The following is an 18,112-nucleotide window of genomic DNA, read 5'->3' as shown; positions in this document are numbered from 1 at the left end:
TTAACTTGAAAATATTATTTTAAAAAATAGCACGGTCCTATATGGCTCTTTATTTATTATTATTATTATTATTATTATTATTATTATTATTATTATTATTATTATTATTATTATTATTATTTTATTTTATTTTTTTTGAAATAATTACACAACACTTTAAATTTAAGTCATTTGGGAATTTATTCAAACGGTCTTTTGGAAAATAAATATGTAAAATAAAGCGGTGCCTATGCACTTATGTTACCGTGCTATTTAAAAAAAATATTTTCAAGTTAAATTCAAGTTTTACAATATCTTTTCGTTTATTAAATTGTTAAGTGAAACTACAGAATAGTTACAAAACACCCACCAGTTCGGTAACATAAGTGCATAAGTACCAATAAAGTGATTTTTAATATCGTATTCAATGAATGGAATTAAGTTTTCCGAAAAACAAAAAAATATAATAATAATTCACTTTATTTGATCAAGTAGAGGAAAATCAAATTTGAATGAGATCGATCGTATTCCGCCATCTTGCCTATTTCGCAGACGAGGAGGGGGTGCTTTTAAACGAAAAAGTGATCAACAAAAGACAAAATGAAAAAGAGATTAAAAAAGGGGCAGAGAAACTGTAAAATAAGTGAAAAAAAAAACCCCCTAAAATATTTATATAGGTATTTTTTCTGCCCATGTTTCAAATTAATCTCGTCAAATTTTGACAAACTTTAAAAGACGATGGAATTATCTCCCTTGGTGCACCCTCCTCCTTGTCTGCGAAATAAACAAGATGGCGGGATACGATTGCTCTCATTCAAATTTAATTTTCCTCTGTTAAATAAAATAAAATAAAATAATAAAATAATAAAATACAACTACTTGATCAAATAAAGGGGATTTTTTAGAACTTCATTCCATAACTGGTAGGTACAATATAACTTTTTTTCAGTATTTTCATTTTTTAGTTTCTTGATTAAAATGTACAAGTACCCAAATTTATGATTATACCGACATTTGTAGCCCATAGCGAGAGACATTTTTTTTTATTTACTAAAAACAATAGCAGCAGTTCTACTTGATGAATTTTCGTAATTTTTGGATATATTACTATTGTCGACATGGCAATTAAGTACGTAATATTGCTTTTGCTTCAGACAACATATTAAAAAAAAAATAATCAAGTATCGAATGTTCAGCTTGAAGGTGAACATTCGATACTTGATTATTTTCCCCAATAGAAGTGCCCTGGATTGAGACAAAAATAAAATCGCCTCAGTCTAGAAGGAATTCTCTCACTCACAGGGCAGAAAAGGTCAAGTGTAGTATCAAAACAGATATTACATTTTGCTTCTGCTAAAACTAATATAATAATATTTATTTTAAAAAATAGAATATTAATCACTTTTCTGATTTTATTTATTTATTTTTTTACACATAAGGATTGATTATCTGGATTCTTCGGACAACTGTTCTCATCTTGAGTGTTGTTTTCACAGCATTTCGGTTGATGTAACCTCCGACCTTCTTCAGGTCTTGTCGAACTGAGAAATCTTTCTGTCGGGCAAATCCTTTCCACGCTACCCCGTGGATTAAATAAATGGTTCGAAATTCCGTGCGGATCCCGAGTTCGTCAAAAAGCTTCCAGAGTTCGGCAAGATATTCCTGAAAAAGGTCGGCGGTTGCATCGGCCGAAAACGTTGTGAAAATGAAACTGAAGATGAGAACAGTAGTCCGAAGAATTCAAATAATGCGAGTAAATAATCCGGTGTTAGATTGTTATGAAGAAATTTGAAAGCATCTTCTATTGTTTTTATTTTATTTTATATGCGTAGGTTTTTATTGCTTTTGTTTTGTTTTTGTTTTTTCGATAGGCAATAATTGTGTAGTTTTTTCTTTTTACACTTATGGCGTTCCGTAGTTTTGATGACATTCGCTTTCAGCCTCCAACCTTGGTCACGTGACGGGAAGTGACGTATATAACGACCATCGAAGCTCTTTGGTCAAGGTCGGTTGTCTGCTGTTTTGGATAGCAGGAGTTTTTTTTTTCCTTCTCAACATGGCAGAAAGCGGTACGTCATACAAAACGAGTTTTATTTTTTCGATATTTTAACAAATTATTTTTTAGCAAGAAAGTTTTTGTTTATTTTTCTTTTCTATCTTTTAGAAACTTCTTGAAATTAAGACATTTGAAGCTTTTCTATGATTTTTAGGAAGCCCCCCAAAAAAGGATGGAATTTAAATGTTTTTTTTTTTTATCGTAAACAAATCAATTAAAAAAAAAATATATATATAATATAAATATATATATATGTAAATATATGTAAATATTTGGATGTTTATGCAGAATACGAACCGTGCTGAAATAATGTCATTTAGAACCCAATTCTTAACATCCTATGTTTAGAATGGGTCGCTAAATAACACTTTCTAAATATTTGTACTTTCACCTAACGATCTAAAAAAAATGACATGAACTTAATATACCGTAATAATTGAATTTTTTCTTTTAAGGTACGATTGTTGCATACGTATCGTGCTTTTTTTTTTTTTTTTTTTTTGTATGTGCGTATGTATATGTTCTATATTTAAATCCTTTTCATGTATGACAATTGTCTCGTTTTTATTTATTGTATAAACAATACTTGATAATTTGTATTAAACTTACGTTTCGGCCGATGTGACCATTCTTCAGGTACATGTTTTCAAACTTCTGAACTTGTACAGAATTCTCAGGTTGGAATACGAGCTTTTGCTTCCGATGATGCGCACCTGAAGAAGGTTGGAAGTTACATCGACCGAAACATTGTGAAAAAATAAGCAGAATGCGAATAGCAATCCGAATAAACCAAATCTTATCGCTCATATTTTTTTATTTTTAATCCATAAGCTAAAACTTCGTAACTAAGCTTATTCGAAATTTACTTACTTTTGAGATGAGGATTGATTATTCGTATTTTGAGTCTTCCGACAACTATTTTCATCTGAAAATAACTTATTTGCTTTTTGAAATTATTTAATATTGTATTTTTCTTCTCTCCCGAAAACGAACTGTTTAACACTTTTCGGTGCTTATCGCTCTTATTGTATCGCTCTATTTTTTTTTTTTTTTTTTTTTTTTTTTTTTTTTTTTTTTTTTTTTTTTTTTGATATTTTCTTAAAATTACTATTGATTACTATATTGTCCTTTTGACTACTCTACATTCTTTAACCCTTATCCTTGAGTGGTCGATCGGCCTTGATAAGTGGTGACGCCTATGTAAAAAAAAAAAAAAAAAAAAAATTACGATCTCTTAGTTGTTTGTTAGTTGCACAAGTTAAAACTTCCTTTTCTCTCCATGTTAAGAATGGCTTTCTGACTAACGTTATTTCGGCGCGGTACAATAAATGCATAAGTACATAATTTTCTTCAGTGTCGCTATTTGTATTTCTAAGCACATTAAGTTTTCTGGCATAGCGATTACTCTAGTAATAAAACTAGAATGGGAACACCCACCCTCCCCTACATCTCTCAAACTGTTGCTATCAATTTAAGTATTTTTAACACGTCAAAAAGTTATCGGTGTTGTTACAGTAGGAGAAACTCGTGGAAAGTTGTCGCATGTCTGTTAATGTAGATAAAATGAAACTTTATACCTTGGCTTTTCTTGGAAAGCAAGAAAATACTTGTTTTTATATAAACTTTTTAAGATCAATTGAAACCTAATTTTAACCGAATTCTAGTTTTATCATGCAGCTTACGGACCGTGCCGAGATGTTATTAGGAAAGCCCTTAATAAAGAAGGCTAACAATTTAATTAGATAACGTAAAATTAAAAATATGTAGCGCAATCTGTAAACTGATAACAATACCGGAATAATATAACATTACGGCACTTGTGCAGTTTAACCTCTCGGGCAAATTTAGACGTGTTTTCTTTACACGGAAAACGGAACTTTCTTTAAAACATTTTGTCGGTATTAAGTGTCATTACGGTATTTAGTCTGGTTTAATTGTTCCTATTTGCCCCCCCCCACCTACACAGACACAGCGTCGGTTTTTAATGTGGGCAAAACTCTATTCCACGTAAAAGGGGCAATCTGAATAAGAACAACAAATTGTCTCCGTCATAAAGAATTTCTCCATTGAGCGAGGACAGAAAAAATGAAGTGTAGCATTCAGAACAGATACTACACTGACTGATCTTGGCCCGAAGGCCGGTTTGCAGAAGGGAGTTATGACAAGGTACCAACAGCGGCCATCTTAAAGCTATAAACTTCAATATAAATTTGTACACGTGACATTTCTAGCAGGTTTCGGATTTTTAAAATTTATTTTTATCTCAATTTTCCTCTTGGTGATTATATCCTAATTTCGATCGATGAAAACTTCGACCTTCTTGTAACTTCTAACCGAAGCCTTTATTTACCCCCTTCCGCTAACGCGGCCACGGATTTTTATCCTGGGACCCCGAACTCACAGGAATTAAACCATTCTTGTAATGACCTGGTCCCTGTTGATTTTGCGGTGGGCGTTTTAGTCCTATGTAGTTCTAGGAGGTCCACTCTCCCAGGCTTTGCCTTCTCTCTTTGGGAACGGGTTAGTTTATTTCTAATCCTCTGAGGCGAGGCGCTCAGGCGCTCTCACCGGGGAATACCGATGGGGCTGCCCGGGTAATTTTTGCAGGTTAATACTCCTGCTCCTCTGGGGAACTGACTTTTCAATCCCTCTTTCTTGCAATGGTAGAGTAACCTACCCCTTAACAAATCCCTTTTTCTCGCTCTACGCAGTAAAATTTTAAAACCTTCCAAATGTTTCTTACTTTTTCCAAATCTTATATTAATCTAAAACTTTGTATTGAATGTAAGTAAAAACTCAAAACAAATTTAGTTAGGTCTTACTCTTCCACCCGTGTCAGAATAACGGAAGGGGTATGTGGTTACGTCCTGAAGATCCTCCTGACCCCCTCTCCCTTTTTTATCGGGAGATACTTAAAAAAAAATTCCTAGAATAATGCTGTTATCATTACCCCCCCCCAAAACCATCTTGATTACTGTACACGCAATAACCCTTATCCCTGAGTGGCCTTCGGGCCTTGATATGTGGTGACCCCCCCCCCATGTAAAAAAAAAAAAAAAAAAAAAATCTAAACATTTTCTCTGTATTAACAGGCCGAAACTTAGGAACGGGGGGATCAGCACGTCAGCACCCCCTCCCTTTCTTCACATGGCATTTACTCCGCATTCCTTAGAAATCCTGGTACTTATAAGAGTACCCAGATGAAGTCTGTCCAGAGTATTGACATGTGTTTACCAATAAATCTCGGAAATGTCCGAAGTAGCTTATGATTCAAGTCGCATTTTTATCCTTCCGGATTTCAAATCGTAAACTCATTCGACCGGCATCGATTCTAGATTCTATCGGTACTTAAAACAGACTCCCAGATAACTGAAATACCCTAGGTGCCCATAAATGCTGTTTTTCGATGTTTATTTGGTTGCAGCAGCATCCCATCCCCGTGTAGACAAAACGCTTTACTGGCTTGGCGCTGGAGTGGACTCTGGAGCTATGAAAACAAATCCCGCCCCCATAGTATGTTTTTCGATACATGTGCACTTATGTTACCGTGCTGAAATGTTATCTAGAAAGCCGTTCTTAACACGGATGGTGTTTTGTAATTCTGTACTTTCACCTAACAATTAAAAAAAATATATCGTAAAACTTTAATTTGAAAATACTATAAAAAAAAAAATAGCACGGTAACATAAGTGCGTAAATAAAAACTATTTTTATGTAAAACTATTTTTGCTCATAGTAAAAATATCTTAACGAGATAAATGAAAAACTATTGGAACATGGATTTTTTTTTTTTTTTTTCTACATGGTCTTCTTCGCCGTCCAGCCTTTGTCAAGACGGAGATGCTGAACTTGATAACTTGTATTATTTTCGCGTTCCTTCACCAAATAGTATGTGTATTGTTTGTAGTTGCCGTTTCTTCTACCAAATTCCTAAGGTTTTGGAGATGCTTCTGTATTTTCTGAAATTGGTTTACTGTAAAATTATCCAGGATATTCGAATAAATATCATTTTGATCAAAGGCAATAAAATATTGCGTATTTTTCCATTAAAAGGGAAGTTTTACTCATTTAAATTTGGAAATTATTAAATTAATAAACGTAAGGAAAGCGTGGGTTTGAGCAGGAGTGCCCGCTCAGGCACTCTTTCCTTCCTGGTTAAAAAAAAAAAAAACTGAATTTACCTAATTTTATTTCAATAAATGCTGTATTTACCCCCTCCTCAATTCAGGTGTTGAATACAGCCTTGGTCCTCACCCTAAAAATTGAATATTTCAAGCGTGACAAAAAAAAAAAAAAAGACTTTAGTAATATGGGTTGTGCTTTCTGTGCGCATTTCTCCCCCCCCCCGCCCCAAGTGATCAAAATGTTACCAAAGGCAAGCTACTTAACTGGATAAATTTAACTTTTCTTTTTTTTTTTTCTTACTACTCAACTTTTAAAACAAGTGTTGCAGTGTTGCGTGTTAGTTCGGATGAAAAATATATCGATCTCTTTAAATGTGTGGAATCTCGATAATCGTTTAAATATCAATGGTAGAACATTTTTGCATGCACGATTGACCTTTATTGGAGGTTTTACCAGTATTTTAAATTTTCGATTTTCTCGTATCGAGGCTCTATTATGACCTGAAATATTGTCAAATTATTTTTCCTCGTAAAAATGATTTAAAATAAGTTAAAACGCAGCTTATCCAGGTAAGTTGCCTTTGGTAACATTTGTATGTAACCCCCCTTCCTCCCCCCTAATTACTGTGCTACAGAAATTCTTTCTACTGATTATTTTAGATTTCTGTAACTTTAATGCACACAATTCCTTTTTGAATTTAAGTCGTAATAACTGGTTTGACTTTGAAGGCGAAGAACACTTTCCACCCACATCGTTTACTTTCGAAGATTTCTTACCATTTTTGAAAGGTTGCTGCTAACCTTTGTTACCTGACACCCACCCACCTTTCTCCGTCTCTATCCGATTTCCTTACTCTCTCGTTTTACTGGTTTTCTTTTCCTTTTCTCCATATTGTCCTACTTTCGTCTGGCCTTTATCTCTCTGAAATTTGGGTCCGCACGGGATTTTCCCGGATTTGGTTTGATCACGACACTTATACTTAACCGAAGCTGCATCATCTGTCGCCCTTTTAAAACCTTAAAGTATTTCCTATCTATTTGATTATGTATCTAATCGGACGCGTGTAGAATATAAAAGGTTATGTCCGCCTGTGTTTGTCGCTCTGAATGCTTGTATCTTAAGTTATGTGCGTGTTTTCGAGACGCAGGCCAAAAATGACCTGGACGTGTTACCGTTTTGCTCTTTCACTTTTTAGTAAACTGGTTCTCTTAAATTAAATCATTTTCCGAAGAAAAACCACTACTCTATATTCAGTTTAATCCCCCCCCCCGAATTTTACGCTGTACAAAAAAGCTCCCGGCCGTAGTTTCAAGACTCTGATCTAGGTCATTAATGACCTTTTCCCTGTTGACTGCGATACTAGTCCTGTGTAGTTCTGGGTCCACCCTCTCAGCTCCCTCTTTTATTATTTATTTATTTATTTTTTTATTTATTTATTTTTTTTTTTAGGATTTTAAAGTTTTTCGGTATTTCTTTTCATTAAATTGTTAGGTGAAAGTACAAACTCGCAAAACGTCCCCCACTCCCCCACCCCTATGGTAACACACTGGTTTTCTAAATGTTTCTGTAGTTTTATGGATTTTATAAAAATCCAATGCCTCCTGTTTGTGGAGGTATGGCTGCTTTTTTCCGTACATTAAAAATCGCTCTTAGATCTTCCTCGAGATGGGGACGAGTAAATGGGGGACCCGGCTTGGGGGGGGGGGAGTGGCTGAATCGCGGCGTGACTACATTGCGAGCAAACAATTCTTTGTAGTCATTAAAAAATATTGCATGAATTAGTTAAAATCTATTGGGACACCCTCTGAAGAACGTTTTCAAATTTACGGCTTGCTGATGTAAATAAATGGGTAAGGGGCTTTTTAAGTCGAGAGATCGATACTTTTCATGTGGGTTTAAGCAAAAACAGTACTTAGTTAATTGTCATGTCGAAAATAGTAATATATCCAGAAATTACGAAAACTCGGTAAAACTTTTTTTTTTTTTTTAACTAAAGTTTAAAACATGCGTCAGGTATTAGTGGCGAAAAGGGAGATAAATGTCCCCGGCCCTGCAAGGTTTTCACATTTAGGGGGGAAAAATGCCCCCCCCCCCCCATTTTTCGTAAACATTTTAACTATAAATTTTCTACTTGATGAATTTTTGTAATTTTTTGATATATTACTGTTTTCGACATGACAATTAACTATTTTTTTTTTTTTTTTTTTTTTTTTTTTTTTTTGCTTTAATCCATATATTAAAAAAAAAAATCGATCTGTCAACTCTTAACAAGCATCAAAGCGAAACCGAAACGAAACTACCGTTTTCCGGTTTATTTTCGGAATCGGCGTTTCACTTTTTACATCAACAAGCCGTAATCCTGAAAACGTGTTATTGAATACCTAATGTGTTGATAATTAAAATCTCAAATTTTCATGCAATGATATGAAAAACCTTTTTAGCTACACAAAACTTTGTTTGCTATGCTGCGGTAAGTCACGCCGCGATTTGGTGACTTTGCTGTTTCTTCCATAAGAAAACCGACAGTATCAAAGTTTGTCAAGGTGAAATCACCCGAAATTATTCATTGGCTGTGATTTTAATGTCAGATTCGGTTTTGTCTCGTTAACAAGTTAACAAAACAAAACAAAAAAAAAAATTTGCATCTATGAAGTATTTGTGGCCTTGCCCCGCCTACACTTGTGAAATCTAAGTCTGTTAGATTTGTAGCCAACAATTTCTAACACCTGGTGGTATTCTTACGGGGAATTGGTGTCTGCATGATTATGACAACAGCATATTTTTTTATTTTGACTCTAGTATATACGACAACACAGTTAATCAACCGAGAACCACATACATACATCACTGTATTACATCAGTCTATAAAAAAGCATATAAGATATCAACGGATACCAACTCGAGTCAAAACCAATGAAAAGAATATGCTGTTGTCCTAGCCCTAACTAAAACTATATGTCCCATAGAAGCATAAACAAAATCGTTAAATACATGCAAGTGTTTGACCGAATAAAATTGGCCTTGAAATGGCCTTTTAAATCCGGTGTGATTTTAGACAAAGGGGCTGCTTTTGTCCAATAAGTCCTCTTTTATTACCTTTCGGTCGAAGAAACTTTTCTACTGTCAGTGCAATATGGGATTGTAAATCTCTCCTGAAAATCTGTTTGACAATTGTATCGAAAAAGTATAAAATAACTCGGAATACATACCGTGCTTTTTAAGTTAAATTCAATCTTTACGGTATCTTATTAGTGCACATCCAGAGTTCAACATAATTGAAAAACAAAAATAATCTTTGTACGTACCCGTCACTGAACGAAAATGTGATATTCCAAAAAATCACAAAATATTTTTAACTAAATTTTGAGGGAGCAAGAATGTTGTGATCCATTTTTAATAAAGGGAGACAACTCAATTCGAACTATATTGATCAAAATCAACCTTGTAGTTGTTACGATTTACTATTAAAATAAGATTTTCTAAAAAAAAAAACTATTTGGTTAATTTTCGGTATTTTTGGAACATGAAATTTTCGTTTCGTGATGATGGGTACGTACATTTTTTTTTAATTAGGTTGAACATTGGACTTTCGCCATCTATTTTATTAAATTGTTAGGTGAAAGTACAGAATAATAAAAAGCTTCCCCTTCCTCGTGTTATGGGTTCCTAAATGTTATTTCAACACTGTCGGTATTCTGCAGAAGTACCAATAAGATTTCACTTGTTGACTAGTAATATTTTAACGCTTATGTGACTACCCACTCTTTTCAAATGTTACTTCGAAATATCGATTTAGCATTAACTTTTAAAATTGTAGAATTTCTAGCAAGGGAGGGGGCAGTTTTTAAATATAAGTCTAACGTAAATTGTCTCCCTCTCGCGGCTTAAAAAAAAAAATCGGTAAAGGTGCTTGTAAACTTTTTATCGTATGTCCATCTTTTTAAACTGTTTCTGAAAATGCCTTTTCTGCGCTATTGTCTGAATTCTTTCCTCTTATTTACCTAAGAATATTAGGTATTTTACTTTAAGGCCCGTCCGTCTCACGTTCGTATAAAACAATTTTTTTTTGTGTAGATTTCGGTGTGCTAAAAACGAATCTGCAAGCCTTTCCGTCGCAAAAAAATAATTTTCATGATATGAAGAAATTACTTTTTCGAAAAGTGGGTGATCACCTTTCCTTTTAAATTTAACTTAAAATCAGCACCCACTCTCTGCCCATCTGAGAGAGGGGAATTGTTTTTTTTAAATTTTTTTTTATTTAATTTCTTTTGCATGGTATTAACCCCTCCTGAACTCTGGGGCTATTTTCCATTTCACATCCTAGCCTTTGTTTACGCTACGCGCGAGCATAAACAAAGGCTGTTAAATGTGCACTCGCGTACCAAACTGCCTTGTCACAGTATTGGCGAAAATTTAAAATTAGACGAAAAACAAGTTTTCCAAATATTAAGCCATGTAATTCTATGTTATCAGTGGTGGCCATTTTTCTACGCGCAAGCGTGCGCATATTTTTGACTAATAATTAGTCTAAGAATGTGAAATTTCTTCAGTTAAAATATGTTGAAAGATGTTTCGTCGGGGATGCCAAATCCTCTATCACCGTCTAGAAAACGAAGGAAGTAATACAATGATGACATGTCTTGAGGAATATGCCGAAATGCCCCTTAGTCTGATTTCTTCTTCACTAAGAACAAGATATAAAGCATATATCAGAACAGACGTTACACTTTGCCCCTTTTGCTAGGGTTACTGAGTAGCTCACATGCTTGAATGTAAAACAAATTGAAAGAGCACCAAACTATCTTGCTTGTTGGTGTTGGCATTTTTGTTATCCAGTTTGTTAAAGTTCATACTGAATGACGTCACAAAAGGTGCTGTGTACACTGACGTCACAAAATTACGTGATTTACTACAATCATCTTATGAATCTGAAGATCTAGTTTTGGCATTGGTTTCTCCGATATTTTTCTTGTAAGAATCCTAGCCTAGAAAGACATCAGGTACTTGCGGAAAGTTGCCAACATACTAAATGATTTTTTTTTGTCTGGAACTAACTGGAGTCTGAGACATCCAAGTCGTTAATCACTAGACCACTGTCAACTCCAATTTACTGCAGTAAATATGCAAAAGATGAAAGCATGCGTAAAAAATGATTATCAGGAAATCTAATTACTTGAAAATTGGAGAAAACTATAGACTATCCATGATCCACTTGGTCGTTTATAATTTATATAAAAGGAACTTTGTGTCTGTGAATTTGTTCCCTATGGACTCAAAAACGTCTGGGCCGATTTTTGACATTTCATACTAAGCTAGTTCATATGCCTGGCCTTGTTCTTGGATAGGTTTTGTATCGGAATGTCTTCGATAAGTATCGATAGCCAAAATAATTCGATGAAGGAATAAACGATTTTGACCAAAGTTAACACCTTACACAGCCTAACATCACAATTGCATTTGAGAAGTTCATTACCACACAAGCAGAAACGCCAGGAATATAAAAGCAATAGTAGCTTCTTTGATATAAGCACATTAGCAATGTTTCTATTTAAAGTACAATTGAGTCATGATACTTGACTTTTGCATTTTAAATATATATATTTATATATATATATATATATATATATATATATATATATATATATATATATAAAATAATTTTATAAAATCAACTGTAGGTTCTCTACAGTAGAATGTAAACTATAATATATTGTGGATTAAGTCCATGTTAGTAGACATGTGAAGCTTCCTTCTGGTGCACCATGATGGGTCACCCAACTAGAGCAGGCAATCAATCGATGTGATTGAAAAATGGGTGATTTCACTGATTTTGATGATAAAAATATGGAAGTGTGACTAATTTCATTGATCATCATTCAATCCTGGGCTACATCAGTTCTCCCTGTTAGTGTGTGTGTGTCTCTCTCTCTCTCTCTCATATATATATATATAAATAAAAATTTGGATTTTACCGTCATTGGATACTTTACCTTTCATCAGACTATCCATTCATTTGAAATCACCTTTTTCTTCACCATATTCCCTCTGCTTCACTTTTTGTTATCAAGATCTTTCACTTACTTGCAGTCTCATCAAATACTTTTGTATGCAAAATCTGATCCCGCATTTTGCCAATTCATACTCTCTGATGAGAAGGAAAGTATTTCTTCGAAACTCTGTGGATTAAGGACTATCCACTTATTAAGTGTTTCCTTTTCAGATTAAATATGCTTTTAACTTTTTCAAAGTGTTTAACATGTTTTAACTATTAGCTCATATATATATATATATATATATATATATATACATACACACCTCTTAGTACTTATGGGTAGAGCATAACATAATTCAGAACAAAACCAATTTTATTCATCGGTTCAATATGGAAAATGTGATTCTTAGAATATAAGTATTTTTGGTACCATGTGAATCGCATCTCCAGTTTCCATCTGGACCTCCACGTGCAAGAAAATATTAGCTACGTAAATGCTGCCACATAGTTTACCATATGATCCTTTTGGGCCCTAAGGTTATTGGCTGTTTTTCTTTTATCCCTTTTAATCCTATTTCTCATATCTTCTTGCACATTAATATTTCCCTTTTTATGCTATTTCTCTGCCTTATACATATCCCCAGACTTCATGCACATTATATACTTAATTGGATGAAAAATGCGACGCTCGCTCTTTGTTTATAAACAAAGCGGTTAGAGCTCTGTAATAGTGGTGAACAGATGTTTTAGACATTTGGCAAGATAATTTACGGGCGCCCTTCCCATGGGTCGATCAGTAGAACTACTGACTGTCAACGTGATTGTTCTAGGTTCAATCCTCGGCTTGGGAGAGGTGCTAGTCTAGCGACACCGAGTTGTGATACAACAAAACCGGACTGTATGTCGATGACATATATATATATGTCTATTATAAATTTCTGTCATTATCTCCTTCCCTCTGCTGCTCCCACTTTCTCTGCTATATCATTCCTATTCTTTACTCTATATTTTGTTTTCACTAGAAATATTTCATTTCTAAGCTAACCTCACCTATGCTAGACGTTGCAACTGTGTACATCTGTTACCTAGCGCCTTTCTCTTGTGACGAAGCATTGGCCTTTGAAATGTTAAGGGTTATAATTTTTAAGTAAATGTTTTCCTTGTTGAACTGACTAATAAACTTAATTTGTCTTGAATCCTATCTTGTTTGTATCCATATAGTGATGCCATTTTAAAAAGATTATGTAATTCATTAACTATAAGATGTGCTTTGGCAGTCAGAAATGGCTATGCCCACAATGTCACCTGCTTCTGTTGGAATACTAACCAGAAAATGGATTTGGAACTCTATTACATTATCTGGCTGTCTTTGCTAGGAGTTAAGTGTAGTATCTGTTCTGATTTTAGTCCCCCATCCAGTGCTTTCTGTGAGCTAGATTTTCCTCCCACATTAAAACCAGACTTTGTATCTCTGCCCTTGTGGGGAGGCACATAAATAAATACTAAGAGGAAGTACTACTGCCACATCTGAAGGTGTCTCTCAAGAGAATCGGTTTTTCTTGACAGAGTACAAAATTGACTTTAAAATCTAGTAGGAGAGATTCTCTTCATTTCCCTACAGCCTCTTTCTCATTAAAGAGATATTGCTACTGTATCGTTGTCATAGTAGGTGTTTAGCTGAGCTCAAATTTGTCCTCTCCCCCTGTAAAACATTAACAAAAACTCGTTTAATTACAACCACTGCAATCAATTGCTCTGTGTACCTAAAACTAAAGAAACGAAGTTTCTTTCAAAGAACTTCGTATGTGGAACATGATACTATGAGGGTGCTTCACGGATGACTACATGGTCGTTTTTAAGTCCAATGCAAACAAGTCTTTTTCAATGATTTTACTATTTATGCATAGCAAATGTATGACCAAGTATAACTTCTCTTGCTGATTTTCTATTTGTGTAATATTTAGACATGACTTTTTATTTCTTTTATTTTATTTTTTTTTTTTTGTAGTCCAACATAAAAATGTTCACTTATTCTTTTTAAAAACTTTCTTAAACTGTAAATGTTTTCTCATATTGTTTAACATTTTTTTTTAATAGTAAATGTTTATATAAAAAAAAAAAAAAAATGACTAACACAATATCAAATTTAATTCTTTCCCTAAATGTCAGCCTGGGAAGAGGGAATTTTTTTTACAAAGATTTTTAATGAAAAAATAAAAAAAAAAAAAGAAATGGCATCCAAGTTCGTCTAAATTAGTTGCTTCTTGTTTTTCAACTTAAGAATCCCAGGTTGCTCGAATGACATGCCTAAATACCCAAATAGGCTGGATCAGTTGTGCTTTGTTGTACATTTGTCTAGTCTTAATTTGTTTTACATAATCAATGAAACCTTTAATCAAATTCTGCCAAGTGTCAACCATCGTTGCCAATCCTAACAGATGTCTTGCCGTTCACCTGACAAACTTATTAATTCTTAAGGGACAATTGGCCTTAGTCCCTTGATGAATAGGGACTTGTCGGTACAAAGCATAAACCCATAACATTTTTCTAACTTGTCACTTTAAAGTAAAACTAACCTTGGTGCCCAGCGTTGTCCGAGTGTTTGGAGGTGTCGAGCAAAAAAAGTGGTTGTAAGCAGGCAGACTCTAACCTGTATCACAAAGGAGGAAAAGAATGTGAAAAGCGTGACATCTTTGCTGTTGCGCCCATCGCCAAACCAGAAGTGATGAATGTTTTAAATTAAGACTAGTCAATCGAAAAGAGGGGATAACTTTGGAAAATATCAGCTAGAAAAGTGCCCAGTTGAGGATGAAGGAATTAATTTTTTTAGCCAATTTTTTTGGTATTTGTTGTCCGGAGGGTTGAGCTTCAAAACGATACTGATCTTGTGAAAATCCGTGGCCTGTCAAGTTTTAAGCAGACATACAAACATACGGACGGACGGGATTTATATTATAGATGATTCCCTACTACTCCTCTCCTTTCCAAGTTAAAAAATGGAGGGAAGACTTTAACATTATCTTTTGCTCTATAGAATTCTAATGTTGAATGTGATCGTCTCTTGACTTTCTCCTAAAGATAGTTAAAGATAAGCTATTTTTAATAGTTGTGTGGTGGTGGAGGGTCCAGCTTACCAAAGAAGGGCTACTCTAGATTGGAGCCAAAGCAATTTTTTTTAATTGCCTAATTTATATAACCGAGAATGATCACTACATTTTGATCCCAGCTCAGAATCGTGTATATTATAATGCCATCATCAAGTTCTTAATTTATTTTACTTATGAGTTGCTATTTATCAAGGCCAAAAGCCACTTAAGGATGAGCATTAACCGTTTATGACCTGGCTGAACTAATTCAGTTGTAAATAAATGAATATAACGACATAGTGTTTGAATTAATTCAAACACGCCTGGTTCAGTATACTTGGTAAATGCCGGATACCTCCAGATTCCAACTGTCCATTACTTATATTCAGTATGCGGCCATCTAAAATTGACAATTTTATTTTATTTTTTTTTAATCCTCATCATAATTCGGGTCATAAAGCATTAATAGAAAGGATTATCAGTCGAATGATTATAAGGATTGAAAGTGATTAATCAAATGAATAAGATTAAATTACTTATGGGGACAGATTGTTTATGTGATATGAACAAAAACAATATAGAAATTACTGCACAACTTAAGGAGCAATACTGCTATCATGTTGTAAATCTTATAGCTATGATATACACTGGTCTGGTTTCTGTAGATGCTAGATACACCCCCACCTCCGTGAGAGTGCCTGCATCTGTAATTGAAGAAAAGGTTGTGCAATCTCCAACCACGCTCTTGAATCGGCACTGTCTGATTTCTGTGGCAAGTGCAAGATTACTAAAAATGATGCTGACATAAGCCATCCATCCAGCATGGCCGCAGCCGAAATTGGACTCTCTACACGAGTTTGTAGTATAATTCAAATCTTGTCGGTAGCTGAATACTTGATACTTTGCCAGGGCTATCAAGGGTATTTTTTATCGTGATGCCATCACTAGATGGGGTACCTACCACAGCTTAAGTCCCATCTACCCTCAAGAGGAGGATAGCTTGCACCAGTTTCTCTACCGGGTATTTTACCTCGCCTCGCCTTTCCAAATGGTCACCCATCTGGTACTGGCCAGGCTCAACGTTCTGTAACTTGGTTCTGGTGAGAACTGGTGTCAACATGATTGTGCTGTATATAACTGACATAAGCAGAACATGTATAGCACCTGGTATTCCCAAATAGTCTATTTTAGTACTGAGCATGCTTAATGATGCTTAACTTTGGGATCTAATGGGAACCGTGATTATGTCGTACTTGGCTATATATATATATATATATATATATATATATATATATAAAATGTAATTTTTTTTTTTTTTTTTTTTTTTTTTAACTGGGTGGGGGGTCACCACTTATCAAGGCCCAGAGGCCACTGGAGGATAAGGGTTATTGTGATTTTAGCGTAGTAAACATTAGCCGGAATTTTGTAACTTGGATTACTTATGGGGACGGTTCAGTAAGAACTTGTTCACGAACTTGAAGACAATCATATTGTAGTCGGCTGGAAAGCAGGCAAACGGAATAGTTCCACAGGCGAGCAGTTCTAAGAAAGAAACCCTGTTCATGGAATCTACGTCTAGTTGTAGGCACAGATAAGGAGTGTGGGAAATTGTTGATAGTGGTTCTGGGCAGTCGAGTTTTTTTTTCACAAATGTCTGAGGGGTGGGGGACCAAATATTGAAGTTCAGATGAGATGTAAACTGTTTTGAATGGAATTTGAAATGTTAGTTTTAGATGCTAGTAATCTTTGGTTATTAAAATTGTCTCAAACTGCTTTGTTAAACTTTTCATTAAAAGCTAGATGGAGTTATCAAGCACTTAGATATCATTTGGGATATTCAACAGCCATTCCAATAACAATGTTGGTAACCAATCTAGAAAACTTTCATCGCTTTTGTCATTTTGCCATGTACTGTCTCGTTATCATGTTTGACTTGTCACCATGTACATTTGTCAACTGTTATGTTGACATTTCATGAAATGTGGCACTAGGTTTATTTTTCTTATTCACCATTCCGAATAAGATCTCCTCACGATGGCTAGCCCACACTAGCTTTTGAGTAATGGTGAATTTTCAAGTGATGTTACCTCAAATAGTAGCATGAAACTAGATATTCCACCAGACTAGATAAATTCTTGTCCTGGAATCCAGTAAGACCAAGAGACCAAAACGAAAGATCTACTAGAACATATCTAAATGGTTAATTGGGGGGAAAGGAAAATCATGTTCTCGGGTCTTAGTCACATATTGTCAATATCTGCAACAGATGAAACATCCAGGTCGTGAATGCAGAAGTTCAGTCCTAGCAATACAATTTGCAATCCTGATCCGGGCAGAAAAAAAAAAAAAGAAAAAAAAAGCTCATTGGTTTTGGAACACGCCTCATACTTGGAAAACAGGCACAAGGATGCGATATTGCGACCATGTTTGCTGTTTTGAATCTGAGGAAAAGTAAGCAGTTAAGTTGTCGCTTCTCAGTTGTGAGGTCATGGCCACTTGAGACACCTGCTAAATACAATAGTAAAATCTGTTTAAAGTGATTGCTGATTGTCTTGCCTTGGCATGTTGCCAGGTCATAATCATGGAAGGTCGGTAGTACTAGTGTTATACAAACCTTTTTCATAATCAAATGATGTACAGAGCTCATCTGTTACAAACATGCTTCGTTCTATGACATGCAATGCAGGAATAGCAAAGTGTACAGATAAAGTGTTGAAAGCACATACAATTTTGCGCAGATGGGAGAAGTCTTTAATTTAATTTTTTTATCTGACCCAATCAAGGTACAGTGCCACTCTGACAAAAGGGGTTACTATTTGGTCCCGAGGCTACAGGGATACTATGTAAGGAGTTAAGCAGCAAAATATCTGTTCA

At 34.7% G+C, this 18,112-nt stretch overlaps 2 protein-coding genes across 4 annotated transcripts in view; one reads left to right on the top strand and one right to left on the bottom strand.

Annotated features, from left to right (window-relative positions):
* Positions 1 to 2,750, bottom strand: part of LOC145263189 (uncharacterized) — a 281,188-nt gene extending 278,438 nt beyond the window's left edge. The window contains exon 1 of the mRNA XM_080120250.1: positions 2,645 to 2,750. The gene's annotated coding sequence lies outside the window, so the exon portion shown is untranslated. The remainder of the gene's footprint in view (positions 1 to 2,644) is intronic.
* The window catches only part of LOC145263188 (glycogenin-1-like), a 63,844-nt gene continuing 47,633 nt past the window's right edge, over positions 1,902 to 18,112 (top strand). For all 3 annotated transcript variants that reach the window (XM_080120246.1, XM_080120245.1, XM_080120244.1), the window contains exon 1: positions 1,902 to 2,048. In XM_080120246.1, coding sequence (XP_079976372.1) covers positions 2,036 to 2,048 — 13 coding nt within the window. In that variant the 5' untranslated portion in view covers positions 1,902 to 2,035. The remainder of the gene's footprint in view (positions 2,049 to 18,112) is intronic.

Source organism: Euprymna scolopes, chromosome 38 (assembly GCF_053919585.1).
Source record: "Euprymna scolopes isolate OS-2025 chromosome 38, ASM5391958v1, whole genome shotgun sequence".
In the NCBI taxonomy this organism is placed as follows: Eukaryota; Metazoa; Mollusca; class Cephalopoda; order Sepiida; family Sepiolidae; genus Euprymna; species Euprymna scolopes.
The sequence above is the reverse complement of the archived record's forward strand: the minus strand, read 5'-3'. Positions and strand labels throughout refer to the sequence as shown.